This window comes from Ambystoma mexicanum, chromosome 4q (assembly GCF_040938575.1).
Source record: "Ambystoma mexicanum isolate Mex_15411 chromosome 4q, UKY_AmexF1_1, whole genome shotgun sequence".
Taxonomy (NCBI): Eukaryota; Metazoa; Chordata; class Amphibia; order Caudata; family Ambystomatidae; genus Ambystoma; species Ambystoma mexicanum.
In genome coordinates, this window is record NC_090928.1 from 417,682,707 (window position 1) to 417,701,460 (window position 18,754).

At 47.0% G+C, this 18,754-nt stretch overlaps 1 protein-coding gene across 1 annotated transcript in view; it reads right to left on the bottom strand.

Moving 5' to 3' along the window:
- CNST (consortin, connexin sorting protein) overlaps positions 1 to 18,754 on the bottom strand; it is an 851,678-nt gene that overhangs the window by 163,895 nt on the left and 669,029 nt on the right. The window contains exon 9 of the mRNA XM_069608001.1: positions 8,229 to 8,313. Coding sequence (XP_069464102.1) covers positions 8,229 to 8,313 — 85 coding nt within the window. The remainder of the gene's footprint in view (positions 1 to 8,228; positions 8,314 to 18,754) is intronic.

Genomic DNA, 18,754 nt, shown 5'->3' on the forward strand with positions numbered 1-18,754 from the left:
CACAGAAGTCCTTTATACCCAGTTATAACAGGCTTCTGCACTATCTTGCTCTGCCTTCTCTTGCCTAACATTGCTTCCTTATGATGATTAGCCTAGATGCCCTATTGTACTGACCTATTCTGTTACCAGTGCCATGCAGGTCATTGCGCTACTACTGCTCAGGTGCCCAACTGCTTGACTTGCTCTATCGTAGTAATGTTGTCTAAGTGGCCAATGATAATTGTACTATTGTCTAGATGCCTACTTTCCCTGCTCAACTATGCTTAGGCTTTAGCGACTAGTTGACTGATAGGTATTCCTATTCTTATGCTGTTTAGTGAAGCTTTTTTTGTGATACCCAGTGTGACCTTGCCCAGGTACCTCCCCGAGTAATGTCATATCCTTGATACTCTAACTGGAAAAGATGCTAACTTTAGTAATACTGTTCTGCACCATGACTGCTACTATACACATCGGCACCAGAAGCCAAGTATATTTCGCTCAGCTCCCGCTAGTACCTTTCTCAGACCCTAGTCTGCCGACATTGACAAATACAGTAACAAATAATGCCCCTAGTGCCTTAGAGACAGTAACTTATGCCGCTCTACCTTGTGCCACGGCCAATAGACCATTAGGCTCTGTGCCAGATTAACCAAACTATATGAACCTTTGAGAAGACCCCTACCGCCTACCAACCTGAAAACCAACTACAAGCCCAGTCTGAAACCTAGCCATTTTAAGCGATCTCCGCCTTTGGCCATCTCTAATACAAATGTCCCCCAGACTAACAATCACAAGTACAAGTTACGTGATGATAATAATACAGTTAAACATATCCTAGTCAAAGAAGCTAGTGAGACCCTCCCACACAAAGGAACGCTTCGCAATGTAAGATCGCTCGTCTATTACAGAAGGCAACTTTGATTTCCTTGCAATTACGGAAACATGGCTTCACAATGCAGCAGGACCTTCACTCATGCTAGCTATCCCGGATGGGTACACAATAGTTAGACAAGACCGAGACGGTGCCTGAGGTGGTGGCATTGCCATCATTTCTAAAACATGTCTCTCCTTAAGACTAGCCCCTACCCACCTTCACAATCATGTGAAATTCTTTCTGCTAAATTCCAGATAAATAACTCACAAACTCTCACTATCCACTTAATATATAGACCGCCTGGTCCTCTTGGCACCTTCGAGGAGGATTTGTACAACTTACTTATGAACAACCTTAAACCGTCCTCACAATTACTCCTATTAGGGGACTTTAACATAGGTTTCAATGACCAAATGGACAAAAGCGCCACTGATATAGTTAACATAATCAGTTCACTAGGACTGACTCGAAAAGTTAATAAACCTACCCACCTAAAAGGGAGAATACTGGATTGGATAGCGTACTATAACTGTACAGTTACCATCTCATCCATCCTGCCTCTTTCATGGACAGACCACTCACTGGTGTCCTAACTATCCACCACAAGACCTACTCCACTAGCTCCCCCATTAGCGCCACCCTGCCTCACCAGAAATAAAAAAAAACATTACAGTTGAGAAAGTAATCCCTGCTATCCTCCCCACTCTTAACGCACTGCCTGAAAATCTCGATCCTAGTGCATGAATAATAATATTATGCTCACCACACTGGACAAAATCGCCCCTCTCAAATTAAGATCCAGTAAACCAATAGCCCACTTAAAAAAATGGTTTACGCCACAACTTAAAGACCTTCACATTTAGAAAAGAAAAAGTGAAACTAAGTGGAGACTTTGCCCTTCTAATGAGAACAAAGCCAAATTAACCTCACTTTCCTCGCATTATAAGAAAGACGTTTGCCGGGCCAAACGTAACTCCTATGATGAGCGCATTGGCAAATCTAACTCTAGTATGAAATAACTCTTCTCTATACTTAAAGAACTAGAGTCTCCAATAGCTATACCTGATATCTGTACCAAAGACAAATCCTGGTCTGCAGACATCCAATATGCGCTAGCTAACAAAATTAACATGCTCCAAAACAAAATTCAGCAAAAAAAAAAGATGCACTGAATCTACAGTACTCGCCTAAAAACCTTCTGCCCAGTGTATCATCAATGTCACAACAATATATTCCACTTTTCCAAAATGTCTATTTTGGACGTTGAAAAAATAATCGTGTCACTTAAGCCTTCTAACTGCAAAGGTGACATTTGCCCAGCACAATTAATAAAAGATGCTGCTAGAGAATTATCTCCATTCATTACTAAACTGATTAACGCTTCCTTTGCTTCAGGCACTACCCCTGACAATCAAACAATCTGGGATGCTCCCTCTCCTCAAGAAACAGACATTAGATCCTTTCATCCCCACAAATTACCGCCCCATTACCACGGTTCCATTTTTACTCAAAATATTGGACAAAGCCGCCTACACTCAAATTCAAAAACACCTTGAATTGCATAAACTTCTAGGCAATAGACAATCTGGCTTCCGCCCATTACACGGAACGGAAACAGCCTTAATCGACCTAAAATCCCAAATAGACAAGCTGAGAGACAAAGGGAGACCAGTACTTCTGCTCCTACTTGATCTCTCAGCCGCATTTGATCTGGTTGACCATAAGGTCCTCTGTAGACACCTTAACTCTGCCGCCCATTTCTCCAAGGAGGCTATCAGATGGATTGAATCCTTCCTGAGTGAGAGAACTATGAGAGTCTTCTCCCCCTCGGCAGCCGCTGACCCGACCCCTATTTTGTGCGGGGTTTCTCAGGGCTCTTGTGTCTCGCCAACGCTCTACAATATATTCACCAAGCCCCTGTTCGATGATCTGGACCATCTGGGTGTTACACGAACTATGCAGATGACACCCAGATTCACTTCCCGCTTTCTGGGGATCATAATAAGGACACGGAGTTGGTGAATAAGGTATAGCTTATCATCCAAGAATGGATGGCCACTCATGGCCTATGCTTGGACGATAAGACTGGGTTGTTAATTTTGGGATCACAGGCCAACATCAGAAAACTAGGAAAGGAGTTTTCCTCATTTAATATCGATGGGAATACCATTAAAGTCTCCAAGGAGGTAAAATCCCTTGGTTTCTACTTGGATTCCACACTGTCTTTTGACAAACAGATAAAATCCCTAACTTCATCCACGGCTTACACCTGCAAGTTGCTAAGAGCAGGCAAACCATTCCTCTCTGATGATAGCTGCTTGATCCAGGCCAGAGCCTTAATACTCTCTAGAATTGACTATTGTAATGCCCTATATAGCGGTGCCAATAAAACTACTATGAAAAAGTTGATTAATTTCAGCTAAAATATTTTTTTTTTAAACCAACTACTATCCGGAAGCTCCAGATATTACAAAATAACGCCTTAAGAGCAGCCCTAGGCATAAATAAAAGAACTCATATTTTCTCCCTTAGACGCCAACATAAATGGCTGTCTACGGGCAATAAAATACAGCTTAAGACACTGTCTCTGACTCAAAGCTCTCAACAACGCTGCCCCCATCTACCTTACAGATACATTTCAGAGGAGAATCTCTCCCAGACTAACTAGCACTGGTAATATTAATTGCCTGGCCATACCTAGATTTGGGCGAAATCATGGAACTCACTTCCACAAGACTTGCCAACTGACCAACGCTACCTACTCTTTAGGAAAAATGCCATAAAACACATAATCTCGTCTGACCTATAGCCTCCTACCGCTTCTGGCTGTGTGGAGTCACTTATTCCCTCTTACCCATCAGCGCCACTTACTTTATGTTACCACTTGAAACTCATGTGGAATCTATTCTACTCGCGAGTCCAAGTATTCTACGGAATGTACAATTCGGTAATTTGTATATTTGAACATTGTATATTGTTAAAACTTATATGTAAACTTCTCTACCTGCGAGTCCAACTGCTCCACGGAGCGAAGTACTCTGTAATTTGTATATTTGTACATTATATATTACTGTAACCATATAGCTGCCATATTCGTACAACGAATTGTGCTTTGTAACTATAGAAGCCTTTATTATATCTGTATATTGTATAACTATGTAAGCCTTGCATTCTCATACTTTCGCGCCCTATTACCTCCGGGTCGGGAGCGCGTAATAAGTGAATAAACAAACAAATCCTGTCTGAAACGGATCTAGGCAGCCTTCTCTTTGGGACCAGTTGTTCAGTTTCTTTAGAAGAAGTTCAGTGTATAGTTTACCCATAACATCTAAGAGTGCAATGGGGCTATGTTGTTTGGGTTGTCCCTATTACCACTCTTGAATATTGGCACAGCAATCACACGCCTCCATGTTGCATGTATGTTCCGGGAGCACACTAGGTTTTCTAATATTAAGCAGATCAATGTGGCCCATAGCTCAGGATTTTGTTTTAGGACAGCGTTTGATAAACCATCCTGAGGCGCGGGAAGTGCTTACCTGTTTTATTAAGTTGACTATATCTTCGTGGTTAAAAGCTATGGACCACACAACCAGTGGTTTGAATACAATTACTTGACATGGGTAGGGATCAGAATATATATGTGTTATCCAATCGGCCTCAGACATGCCGTTTATTTGCAGGGATTATTGAGATCCAGCCTTCACTCGATTTCTTTTTGCTCATGGCACTCAACTTTTTTTCTGCATATTGCTGAATCATAGAAAACTTGTGCCAATTAAGCCAATTCGTGTGTTGATTTCTCAGTCTCTTGATGGCTGTATCCATATTCGGTGTTGGGCTAAGTTTAACATGTCTAATAGCTCTCCTCAGTTCCCACTTTTTGTCAACTGCTTGTTTGTCGTAGACGTGTTGGTGCCTTGCTAAATTCATGTGCCCAGACTCACTCCTAATCAAGACAGTTTGCAGGATTGGGGTGTAGTCTAATACGGCATGCAGTATTGATGTGTGTCCCATAAGTTTTTTCCTAGCGTATTAGGACACCAATTGTTCCACGTCTCTTTTTATCATTTTTAAACATCAACCGTTGTTAACAGTCTCCAGATATATAGTCATTATGGCAGAAGGCCTTTCAACTCAATAACTTTGGTCGAAAGGATTACAAAGGAATCTATATCCCAATCAGATCTCTAGAGACAAATATATAGTCAATTTCGGAGCTTTGCCTACACTACCCAAGTGGGGCGACAAGGTTTGTCGCCTTCAAAGTGCCCATTTAAAATGTGGAGGTCTCTGCTGTCCATTAAGTCGATCCATACTAATCCCGTCTGCTTAGAGGAATTCGATGCACTTAAGTCTTCTCTGTTGAGTTTCCCACGCCTGTTAAGACAAGACAAATTAAGGTCACTGCATAGAATTATTGAAGAATCATCCAACTTATAAGCATCATCAATCACGTCTGAGATCTTCTCAATCATGTCACCTACCCCTAGTGACAAAGGGTTCCAATATTTGTTAATTATGGTTAGTTGTTTCCTACGAGATTTTTCCAAGTGATTCGGGTGACCTGTACAGTTTGCTGGATGTATGGGCCAATGTTATCCGAATGAATCACTTCAAAGTCATTTCCATTCTTAAGTAAGGTCAAATGGCACGCACTTGGCCGCCCGCTCCTCCTCCCACTGCAGGATTAAGAAAAGTAGTAAACCCATCTAGAGTGCCTTTTTCTGATTAAACAATTTAGGAGAAAGAACTAGTTCAGCTGGTTCAGCCGCTGGCTAACTTTGGATAGTTTCTTGCGGAAGGAAGGAAGGAAGGAAGGAAGGAAGGAAGGAAGGAAGGAAGGAAGGAAGGAAGGAAGGAAGGAAGGAAGGAAGGAAGGAAGGAAGGAAGGAAGGAAGGAAGGAAGGAACCAATCCCAAGGCTCCTCTCGGAGGAAATTCCCTGGAGCAGAATCTCTCGCATTTCCGGTTGGCACTGGTGGCGAAGAGATCCACTTGTGGGCTTCCCCAAAGGGCGAAGATCGCCTGAAGGACTTCCTGAGCCAACTCCCACTCGTGCGAGACCATGCTCTGCCTGCACAGAGCGTCCGCCGCTGCATTTTTCGTCTCCGGCCAGATGAACTACTGCGATTGAAATTCCCTGCTGTATGACCCAGAACCAGGCTGCATTTCCTCTCTGCACAACAGGAGTGACCCTACCCACCCATTTTTGTTGAGGTAATACATGGCCACTGTGCTGTCCGTCATGATCAGGACACTCTTCCCCCACAAAGACGGCAGAAAAGCCTTCTGGGCCAGCCTGATGGCCCGCAGCTCTAACAGATTAATGTGGAGTTTGGACTCCGACAGAGACCAATGACCGCTGGCAGTCAAGTCGTTGGCATGAGCACCCCATCCTGTGACAGAAGTATCCGTCACTACAGTAACCTCTGACCCCGGTTGCCAAAACGTCACCCCCATCATTAGGTTCCCTTTGTTGGCCCACCACAGAAGATCCTGGGAGACCGAGAGTGGAATCTGAACGGGATCCGATATCTTGCCTGAGAACTGCGACCACTGCATCTTGAGGACCCATTGCAGGGATATCATTCTCAGCCTGGCCTCTGGCACCAGAAACATGCAGGATACCATGAGGCTGAGCAACCTTAAGAATTTGAAAGCCGGAAGAGTCTGGTCCCTTAACGAGGGCGGCAGTGCCGTTACCGACAGGGTTGGCCCACAGCCTCAGTTAATTTCGCCATTAGCACCTGTGTAGTTTCCCTACACGTGTGATAATGGGGTTTTATAAAAATAAAAAGTAAACACCTTTATGTTGCAGATCAGCTCCGGCAGTGCTGTCAGGGAAGTGCATTTTCCATGTTGATGACTGATATGAACATGGAGAACGGATTTCCTGAGAGCAGCACTGCTGGAGTCGAGACGCACCACACAGGTATGTTTTATTTTTATTTTCCTTTTGGAAAAAAGGACAACATTAGCACCCATGTAGGGAAACTAAACAGGTGCTAAATGGTAAAAGGGGAAGCAGGAAAGGAAGATCCCGATACTAACGAGAATGCTCGGAACACAGGCTTTCCTTGGTGAATACAGCCCACGTTCCTAGCATTCTTATTGGTGGATGGCGCCTACCGGGGTGCTAATGAGAATTATGACTAAGGACGAAAAGGGAGGCGAAGTGAGGATGCAATTCTAGCAGGCCAGTCAGGCTTCTCCAACTTGAAAAACAGTAGACGCAACAGTTCTCTTCCTACGGAGCAATACAACATCATGTTTAGTCGTTTAGTTGACACAAAAGTGAGTAAGATCTATGGCCTTAACTTGTCCCACAAACCTTAGTTACCGGACTGCAAGAAAAAGGGCAGCCAGCATCAGTGTACCTTAGGAAACATTTGATACTCCATTATACCTTTTCTGAAAGTTACAAGAAAGATCTGGGGGAATTTTCTCACTTCTAGGATCCCTTCCAAAAGAGCAAATTGGAATTAAATGAATGTTCCCAAACTTCTCATTTATCAGTAGCTTTAATCTCCAGAAAATGCAAGGGGTGAGCCTATGAAAATCTCGCAAATCAAATTTACATCAGGGATTGGTGCCTGCCATGCACTTGCAGGTACACACAACATGCTAAAAATTGCAATTATTGTAGCAACTCGCTAGATGGCCATGGTATTGAAAAGGGGTTATTGCATACAATTGTCAAGTTAAATAGGAATAGTTGCAGATTAAGGCAGGGGTCGAAATTAAGACTTTATGAGCAGGAGCTAAAACTATCCCCCGGGTATCGGCCATTAACTAGGATGCAGGAGCTACCACTAGAGAAAAAGGAGCTAATACTACATAGCGTGCCATCAATCTAACTTTTACGTGAGATCCCAACTTAAACTTTTGTCCATTATATACACATTTCATCATGCTGTAAATGTCTTCTAGGTGGCTCTAATACTTATTTATACACATTCCCACATCTAGAAAGTTAATACCAAGAAAGTATTTTTGCATGGCACCAGTTTTCCTCTGGAGCCAAAAGTAGATATTAGTATTTGTTGGTTTTAAGATAACCAGGCTCCGCTGGGCTAGGAGCAGTAGCCTACTAGCACACAGCAATTTTTGAACCATGTTAATGCGGCAGCCAAAACTAACTTAAAAACAAAGATTTATCCTGAATAATTTCCTTGATAACATATTTGCAAGAGAAATATAATTCCTGAAGAAAACATGCACCGGTTGTTAGTTTCTGACTTGTAATCATGCCTCTGGTCCAGTCTTGTGTCTTTGTTACATATTGGGAAACTCTCCCACACAGAGTAAACATCGAATTTTACATCAAGGCAAAATATGTGGCTAGAAAATTACAAATATTCAAAAACACTTACCAAATTGGCAAGTGGCAACAACCTTTTCTCTCAGCTCTTCAAACTCAGTAGTACCACCTATAAGAAGCCTCTCAGGAATTAGGACCTGGAAAAATAAATATACATATGTCAAGTTCCCGTGGTTAACTCATTTTCACAGTATAAAGGCAGTGTCCTGTTATTCTGGGATGCAATGGTTGGTTGGAAGGGAAGCTGTTTATGCTTCATCACCTATGTCACAACGTAATTACCTAGAGAAATGCTGACAGAAATAGTTGAGGGAAGGTGTTGCATGTCCTGGTTCTATGGAATATGTGGCAATGTTCTCTCTAATGGCCAAAATGTGTTTTATCAGAGAAACATTTGATTTTTTTTTTTAACTTTATTGGTTTTTTCCAACAAAACAAACCATGAGACCAAGCACCGGTCGTACTGTGAAAACTGCACCCTTCCCACCCTCTCCTCCCCCCCAGCCCATTGTGTTGAAGAGTCATTGTGCCAAAGGTTGTCATCTAGGTGGCACCGCTACTGGGGCTTCGGCGTTGTATGTCGGGCTAGTATTTGAGTCATGCCTTGGTTCCGGTTGTTGTGAGTCAGCAGTGTCAGTCGTTGAAAGCAGGTATGTGATGTACGGCCCCCATATGTCCGGAGGGCGTGCATGTAATGGCATAGTCTTGATGAAGTCCGTTTCTACATCTTGACAAAAAGTTACGTCTTTCAGCCAGTGCTGTAAGTTTGGAGGGGGTCCTCTACCCCATGTGTAGGCCATTCTTCTTCGCGCCAGGATCAGCAGTAGATCTGTTAGCCTTCTAACTGAACTCGGTAGCGATTGAGTCAGGCCTAGTAGCACTGTTTTTGGCTCGGGGGCAAGCTCTGTATCGATTATTGCTGAGATTCTTTCGAGTACTGCTCTCCAGAAGGTGGCTACTGGAGCACAGGACCATGCCAGGTGAAGGAAGTCAGCTGTGGGTGCCCACATCGGTTGCATTCTGCTGAGATAGAGTCCCTTTGGGAATGAAGTTTCGCCAGTGTGTGGTATGTTTGGTGGAGAAAGTTAAAGTGGATCAGTTTCAACCTTGCGTTGATCGTGAGTTTTAGGATCTAGGCCCATTCTTCATCCGAAATCGTGCTGTCTAGTGTTTTTTTCCCATCTCCTTTTGGCTCTTGCCCCGGGTGGGTTTGCTTCATCGAATCGGCCTTTGTAGATGTTAGTTACCAGGCGCCCTTCTCCCTTGGCTTGGATTGCTAGTGGAGCAGTGGCCAGATTGGTGGTTGGTGTGGGAAACTCGGGATTACTGCCTGAAGCGAGTGTCGTAGTCTGTAGTATATGAACGTGTCGAGGGCATTGTTGCCTTCTCTTTCTTGGGCTTGTTGTGCCGTCATGAAGGTACCTGCTGGAAAGAGGTCATCCATGGAGTGCACCTGTAGCTTTTCTGTCCAGAGCAGGAAGACTTTTTTGGTTGTGATGGGAATTCCAGGAATGTGCTTAACTGGCAGAAGAGGGGAGTATCTGGCCGAGATGTCGTTTTCCTTGGCAATTTTCCTCCAGATTGAATATGTGGTGGCGACTGGATTCATTCCGGGTTGAGTGACTGGGAATTGCCCAAAGATTATGGATCGGAGGAGGTGCGGCGTCTCCAGTGCTCCCTCTATCTGGACATGCGGTATTATGAACTGCGTTGCGTACCATTGGCTGAGGTATTGGGCCTGGGCCGCCCAACAGTAGCGCTCCAGGTCTGGGAGGTCCAGTCTACCCTGCCGTGTCGGTAGGGTTAGTGTGGAGTAGGCGACCCTCGCTACCTTGCCGGCCCAGACGAGGTCAAGGACCATTCTCTTTATGCGTTGGAGAAGTTTCTGTGTGAGGAGCAAAGGAATGTTTGAGAAGAGGTACAGCACTTTTGGTAAGATGATCATCTTTTCAATTGATACCCTGACCCAGAGGTTGAGAGATAGGGACTTCCACCTCTCGATCTTGGCTTGGAGGATGTCTATGGTGGTTTCGTAATTGTCATGAATGATCTCCTCTCTCCGACGGGACATGTAGATGCCGAGATACCTTACATGTGTGTGTTGCCACTGGAAGCCGAAGTCGTCAGCAAATTCAGTGGTGGCGGCGGTGAGTGGGAAGATGACAGATTTGCTGTTATTGATTTTCAGCCCTGAGAAGCGACCAAACTGTATTACTGCTCTCATTGCTGGGTTTAGGTTCTCATCCGCGTTCTGTAGAAACAGAGCTATGTCGTCTGCATAAAGTGAGATGACCATCTTGTGTGGGCTGAAAGAGAGGCCTCTATGAATGTGTCGCATACGCATGTCGGAAGCTAGGGGCTCCATTACTAAAGCGAACAGAAGTGCCGAGAGTGGACAGCCCTGTCTTGTTCCTCTTCTCAAGTGGATAACGGCAGAGCAGTGGCCGCCTAACATGATGTTGGAGATTAGTTTTTTGTAGCGTAGGGAGATAATTTGCAAAAAATGCTTACCCAGCCCCATCCTTTCCAGAACTGTGAACAAAAAGGGCCATTCGACCGAGTCAAAAGCCTTCTCGGCATCCAATAGTACTGCCACGGACTGACAGTCTGGTTCTAAGGCTTCCACTGCTCCAAACATCCTTCTCATCCCGTATGATGTGTTCCTCCCAGGGACGAAGCCCGCCTGGTCAGCCAGCACCATGGCGGGCATGAGGGGCAACAACCTCCTGGTTAGGACTTTTGCAAAGATTTTGTTGTCCAAATTTATTAGCGAGATAGGCCTGTATGAGCTGCATTCCGTTGGATCTTTGCCGAGCTTGTGCAAGAGGATTATGTTGGCCCTGTATAGTGTTGGCGGTAGCTGGTCATTGGTCAGGGCCTTGTCCTAGACCTGGAGGAGTAGCGGGGCAAGGAGGTCTGCGAAGTGTTTATAGAATTCGCCAGACAGGCCATCCGGTCCTGGTGCTTTAGAGTTGGGTAGATCCTTGATGACCTCGAGGATCTCCTCAATGGTAATGGGGCGTTCAATGGTTCTCTGAGCTCTGGGTCGACCCAGTATAGTTCTATTTCATCTAGGTATCGTGTCAGCTCTGTTTGGTCGGCGGAGTAGTTTGAGTCGTACAGGTCCTGGTAGAATATGCGGAACTTTTCGACGATGCCGATTGTCGAATGGACGGTGTTGCCTGTTGGGTCTCTCACTGAATCAATCGCTGTGGGTTTTCTATCGGCAGCTATGAGCCTCGCGAGGAGAGCTCCGAGTTGCTGCCCCTCACCGTATTGCCGAATTTTACGATGTCTGCCTAGAAATTTTATTTCTCTATCAGCTGCGTCTCGGAACACTTCCAATTCTTTCTTAATTGCTGCTAGCGATTGTGGAGTGTTGTTTGTCAGGAGAGCGCCTTCAAGGTCCTCGAGTTTTGTTTCGCTGGTGTTCAACTCCCTTTGCAGTAGTTTTAACATTCTGCATTCTTTCGTCATGCAGACCCCTCTGGTAAAACATTTTAGAGTCTCCCACAGAGTCCCGGCTGAGGGCACTGTTCCTAGGTTGGAGTCGAGGAAATGTTCTAGTTCACTTCGGAGTTCTTCCGCAAAAACCATGTCTTGCAGCGCTCGTGGCTTGAATCTCCATTGAGGTAGAGGTTTGGTTGCTTGTGTGGTGTTGCAAGCTAGAGACACCATGGAGTGGTCTGACAGGGTTCTCAGTAGGATGCGGCAATCGTCCCATTGTAGGCGGCTATGGCAGGACACAAGCCGATAGTCTATTCTCAAACTGGTTCTGTGAACCCAGGAGTGAAAGGTGAAGTCGCTGGTGTTTGGGTTCTGGTGTCTCCAAATATCAATGAGGTCGTAGGCTTTGCAGATTTCAGTGATTTGTAGGGACGCCTTGGATGGGAACACGGTTAGGTTATGCGATTTATCTTTAGCTGGGTTCAGGGTTGTATTGAGGTTGCCACCCCATATGATCGTGGACTGACTGACTGACCGTGCTCAGTTGGGTCATTACCCAGTCAAAGTTATTGGGACCGTCGGTGTTCGGGCCATATGAATTCACTAAGGTGATTTCTTCTCTGCAATCGTTCCTTGTATCATGAGCGACCTGCCTTCTGTGTTCTTTTTTTGAGCGATTAGTTTGAAATTGATTGCCTTGTTGATTATTATGGGCACTCCACTGGCGTAGGACGAGAAGGAGGCGAAGTAACGGTGACAGCCCCAGTCTTTGGCCCAGGGATGTTCGGACATAGATGTGTTTCTTGGATGAACGCTATGTCGATTTTGTGCCGGCGTAGGTATTGAGTCATTTTCCTCACTTTCGCTGGTTGATTCCCACCTTTAATGTTCCATGAAGCCACGGTGAAAGCGCCATGTTTTTAATTCTTTGTTCGTGCGGATCATGGCGCTTGGCTACTAATGGGCGGGGGTGGTGGGCTTTGTCGTGTTGATTTTGTTTGTGGTGTGCTCTTTTCCTGAGTGGAGCATATGGGGTGTCCTGGGTGCTGTAAAACTTGTTAACTCCCAACTTGTGTGATTTTCCCTCCCATTTCTCGTGAGCAACCCCCAACTGGCTTATCGTGGATCCGCCTTCTTTTAACCTGTAACTTGAAAACTTGAACATTGCTGTGCTAGGGGCGCTTGGATCTTCCCAAGTCGCGCAGCCTTGAGGGTGTTTTACCCTCTATTTCGTGTTCCGGCAGCGTTGATTGTCACAGTGCACCAAGTTCTTTTGCCTCAGTCCATCTATGGTGGATTTCTCTGGGCCGTTTCTCTTTGAGCTCGTGCTTGGTTATTCTCTGGTGGTCGACAGCCCGCCCGGTCCAGGTATACATTTGCCTCTTCGGGTGTTTGGAAAAACTGGGTCCTTCCATGGTGTTGTATTCTCAGTCGGGCTGGGAACAGCATCGAGTATGGGATCTGGTTCGTGCGGAGTCTCTGTTTAATGTTTGTGAAAGACCTCCTTTGTGCCTGGACGGCTGGGGAGAAGTCCAGATAAAAGTGGACGGTATTGCAGTCGTGCTGCAGCTCGCCTTTCTCTCTGGCCATTCGGAGTATCACATCTCTGTCCTTGTAATTGAGTAATTTTGCAATTATTGGACGAGAGGGGGCTCCGGAAGCGGGTCTTAGCGTCGGTATTCTGTGGGCTCTTTCGATGACAAATAGGGGCGAGAGAGTTTCTGGACCGAAGAGGGATTTGCACATTTCTTCAACATGGTCTCGCATTTTGCCTTGTTGTTGTTTCTCTCTTACTCCTACTATCCGGATGTTGTTCCTTCTGGATCGCCCTTCGAGATCTTCATTTTTTGCATTGATTATTTTCAGCTGGGCCTCGAGGGACGACACCTTGGTATTTAAAGATGATACCCCATTGTCTAAAGTTGAGATCCGTTGCTCTGCTTCATCGAGACGCTCATTGTGGGTGTCTAGCCGATGTTGGACTTGATCGACTTTGGGTGAGAGGCCGTCCAGCTTAGTATCTAAGTTACTGATGCCGGATTTCAGTTCCAGGAGCAGTGCTATGATGTCAAGGGACTGGGGATCGTCATTCTCTTGGTTTAGCATACGTGGCGGGGACTCTGGTTCGCTGCTGTGTCTCAGGGTTTTTGCCGAGGTTCCAGCTTCGAAGTTCAGTTTACGCTGTTTGTCGGTTTTCCCCATTGTGGGTACGGATGGGCAGCATCGTTGGTCGCCTAATTGTAGGGTTTGTATGGCGGCCAAGGCAGGGGTTTCTTGTGCCCCTGTGGGGGGTTTTGCGAGATGTTTTGCCCGACTGTAGCATTCGCCCATGCCGGACGCTCAGCCTGCCATATGTGTTCTAGTTGGTGCCGGAGACGGTGGATTATTGGCCGGTCAAGACAGGTCAGGTCCCAGGATAGTTGATTCAGTTCGAAGTCCTATGGTCCCTGAAGACTGGCTGTGGTAGTATCACTGTGCTGCCAAAGTGGGGCCTCTTGCTAGATAGCGCCGAGTGGATTGTTGGGCGCAGGCCGAAGGGGCACAGTCATTCCCCCCCGAGGGTGGTCGCGAGCTGCAACAGTGTGGCTCCTTACATTGAGTGCGCCTCGCACGAGCCGCCTCCCCTCCAGCGTGCGCCGTACCTGGTGGGGCCTAGCCCGTGTTCTGCTCCCTCGTGGCACCGTCCGGATGTAGCTGCCCGGGAGTCCGTGGAGCTGCAAGGTTCTGCTGGGATGTGGCCTCTCGGCCCCTGGGATGGTGAAGCCAGGCGGGTGCACGGTCTGCCCACCGTCGGCGTGGGGGCCCCCCCTTCTGCCCGGCGCGGCCCGTGCCCTGATCTCCGGAGGTCGACAGTACCTTCTATGCTGGAGGGGGCCCGCGGGACAGGCCCCCCACGGGGCCCGCCTGACCCGCGCGGGCCTGGCTGCTGTTGTTGCTGGGAGGTAGAGCCAGCGGGGAACCCGTAGCGCCAGCGTCCCGGGTGACGGATCACTCTGTTCCTTCGCTTTCACCGCAGGCTCGGCTGAGCCGTGCGACAGCCGCAGAAAACTCTCCTGCAGCTCTCGAGACACCCCAGTCACCCGGGAACGCCGCAAAGCAGGGTCTAGGCGGCCAGGGTCTTCGGATCCGACTTCTGCACGGCTGATTTTCTTCCCTGTGCACTGACTGGAGCGTTGGTGGTTGTTTTAGGGAGTTATACTGTCTGAATAAACAGGATTAATAAGGATTTTAATAGGCCACGCAGGAGCTCACATGGGAGCGGCCATCTTGATCGGGTCTCTAGTGCCCTCGATATTTATTTTTTAAATGAGATTGTATGGACACCAGCTATTCCTGCTTTACTACTACCTTTTCTACTCCTCTTTTTTCATGCTCCTTTCCCAGTTTCAGTCTTCATCTCGGCAGCCCTATTTTTTGTATTTGGGCTTAAAAAGCAGGAGCATAAACAGGGTGCACCAGAGGTCTGTATATATTAAAAGTTACTCACCATAGCGACTAACTTACTTTCCTCCATACTGTATGGAGATCCCTCCCCAGGGATAGGACCGGAACCATTTTTCTTCCAAAAAAAGAGCATTTCCCCTTTAAAAGTTACAAGCGCGCGTAGGCGCCGCTCCAGGCGTGACCATGCCGCCGTAGCCCCGCCCTCCTGCGTCTGCCCTCAGTCCCCAGGTACATGCCGGACGGCTAAAGTAGCCTGACCTATTTTTACTGGGAGCAGGACGGAGGGTCGTATGGAGAAAAGAGGACTATGCATTAGGTGCACGCTAAGTCACTATGGAGAGTAATATTTAATTACTCCTATGTCCCACCCCCTTTCCTCCATATTGTATGGCGAATACAGCCGATAACACCCTAAGGGAGGAGTGACGTTGATCACTTAGCAAACACATTTTTGAGGACAGTTTGACCAAACTGGGCATCTGCTCTGGCACTTACATCCAGACAGTAGTGCTTACAAAACGCTGATGGCAAAGCCAGGAGCATGCATATTTTGAGGGCATGATTTTTTCTTCAATTTATAGGACTAGGTGATGGCCTCCACTATCCATTGCGCTATTGATGTCTTAGAGGCGTGTCCTCCGAGAGCCGAACAACCGAAAGTGATTAGGAGGGCATACAACTTCCTGAACTGTTTTGTCCCGTCTATGTAGAACTTAAGAGTTCTCCTGACATCTAGGCAGTGCAACGCTTTCTCCGCCTCCGACTGGAAAGAAGGTTTGGAGGACAATCTCCTCATTGATGTGAAATGACAAGACTACTTTCGGTAAAAATTTTGCGTGAGTTCTCATGACCATTTTGTCTTTGTTGAAGACAGTATAGGGCTCTGAACAAACCAGGGCCTATATCTTGCTAATGCGTCTAGCCCAGGGTTGTCCAACATGCGGCCCTCCAAGCCATTTTATGCGGCCCTCCAAGCCCAAGAGCACAGACAAAGCATATGGGTTACCTTTGTAAGTTTTGCATTTATTTTATACACAGTGAGTGTTGTGGCTGCAGTTTCAGGGTAGAAACCTTAGTCCACACACATTAGGATTTCCATTGGCTGAGAAACAGACAATGGAAATACTGTTACCATGCAAGTCAGGTCGTAGTAGTGGAAATAAATACAATAAATACATGCCTTGCACAGTAACACTATTTACATTGGCTGTTTCTCAGCCAATGGAAATCATAATCAAGTAATGTGTGTGGGTGGTGTGACGGGCACACAGCGCCACCTTCACACATCTGCGTTGCCGAGCCCAGGGCAGAGCCTGCGTGAGCCAGCAGCTCAGCCCAGCCCAGGTTCACAGTGCCACGTGCGGTGCACACCGAGGCCTGGGTCTCCTTGCCTCCAGCAGTGAGAAGTACTGCCTGCTATATTTTCCGACGTATGTTTGCAGCATGCAGTGCTTTTGAGCCTCCGAGATACTGCTGGCCAGATACACCGAAACACAAGTATCTGGCCAGCAGTATCGGAGGCTCAAAAGCAGCATGCTTTTTACAGGACAATGCTGGCCTAGCTACAGAGGCATATTTTGAGCACAACCAGCATGACAATGTGGGTCATTCCGACCCTGGTGGTAAGGGGTTAACGGCGCCGGTAAAGGTGCAGGAGCCGTCAATCCCTTACCGCATCATTACGCGTTCTGCTCGCGGGACCCGCTAAGGAAACCAGGCGTCCTTAGCGGGTCCCGCGAGCAGACCAGGGTGCTAACAACGGGCCCGTTGTTAACGGTCGTTAACGGGCCCGTTGTTAGCACCCTCCCCATTCCCATTGAGCCCTATGGGGGCTTGAATGGGAATGGGGATGCCCAGGGTCTGGGTTCCCTGAATGGGGAAATACCGGGCCCTCCAAGGTCGGAATGGCCTGGTATTTCCCCTTTCAGGGAACCCGGAATCCGGTATGGGGGTAGCCATGCCGCTAATAGCGGCATGGTTACCTCCATACTGGGAATGACCCCCATGTGTTACATCAGTGGCAGTGCTGTTTTACACTGTGGACACATAGATCATTAAAATGTGTTGTGTTGTAAAATGTTCTTGTTTGCTGTTGGTGACATGGAATATTCATGTTCCCCTTTAGAACTGATTGTAAACTTATGGCTTTTTGGTCACCTTTTCTGCTGTAAAATGCACCATTTCGACCCCATATTTGAAAAAATATTCTTGTAGGGGGAACGTCCCCCAAACCCTCCCTAGATCCTTATAGCTCTCTCGCTATGCTCGGTCGCCCCCCACTATTTCAGGAAAATATTAACACATACACATGAAAGAAATCACAAGCAACTGACCTCAGATCATTTGATGGGGGGCTCCCTTAGATACTCACTGCCCCTGACACCAAAAGCTATCTTTGGGACTGCATGGCGCATCATTGCCTGTAATGCTATTGTGTCAAAGGTCACGCTATCACTTTTTAATATACTGCTTTGGGTGAGGTTGCGGACTTTTGGCTCGCAGTCTAGTAGACTCCTTCCTTGCCATTTGAATAATATCCATGTTGGACTGTGAAAGTCCCAGGCTGTGCCATTTTAGATGCTCAGGAATTAGGCTGAGAGGGCTAAGGACTCGGGCTGAGGGTGGACGACTGCTCCCCCTGCTGATAGAGTTGCACCGGGGCCCATCGAGTGCAAAGGGACTGGACACTGTGCTGCCAACCTCACCAGGTCCAAGCACCAGATTCTTGCTGACCAGTCCGGAACCACCAGAATCATGCGACACAAACGCATCCTGAAACTTTCTCAGCACCCTCTGAATCAAAGGTGTTGGAGGGAAAGTGTAACCCCACAAATTGCTCCAGGAGAATTGGAGAACATCCACTAGTGACGCCCTGCCCTTCCCCATCCAAGAAGCAAATTGTCCGCGTTGGCATTGCTCTTTGAAGCGAAAAGGTTGACATCCTGGTGACTACAGCCCTGAAACAGGGCGACTCTGGGCCCAAATTCCCATGCATAGTCGTCCGTCTAGAGCCTGCTGAGCCTGTCGGTCTCTGGGTTGTTCTCACCCAGCAGGCCCATTCCCAGATATGAACAGTCAGGTTGCACAGAGCGGGAGACCTCGTACCTCCCGACTTGTTGAGATAAAACATTGAGGTGGTATGGTCTGTCCTGATTAGCACTAGCATGTCTTTTTAAGTTAGGAAAGCCTGCAAGGCCAATTGAATAGCTGTCAATTCCAACACGTTGATGTGTTCCTACTGTTGCTGGTGAGACCACCGGTCGTGGACTGAAAAGATGTCTAGAGTTGCCCGCAGCCCTCCAATGAGGAGTCGGTGATCCGTGAAGACCTGCTCTCCAACCTTGACTCCAACACCCCCTGTGTCCTCATCTTGCTTGATCTTTCTGCCTTTGACACCGTCAACCATGCCATCCTGCTGAATTGTCTCTGTGATAACTTGTGTATCGCCGGTCAGGCCCTGTTGTGGCCGACTTCCTTCCTCTCTGACCGAACCTCATGCAATATAGGTTGGTGTGATTAATCTTAGAATTCTACCAAATCAGCTACAAATTAAAACTCAAGTTGCCGTTTTAAAGCCTGCATTTATTTTTCAGGTTGCGGTTCCAAATGTTCTATGCACGATCTAAACTGGAAACGAGGTTCAAATTTAGAAGGCACAAACTAAAGCAGGTTACCTGCTCTGAAAAC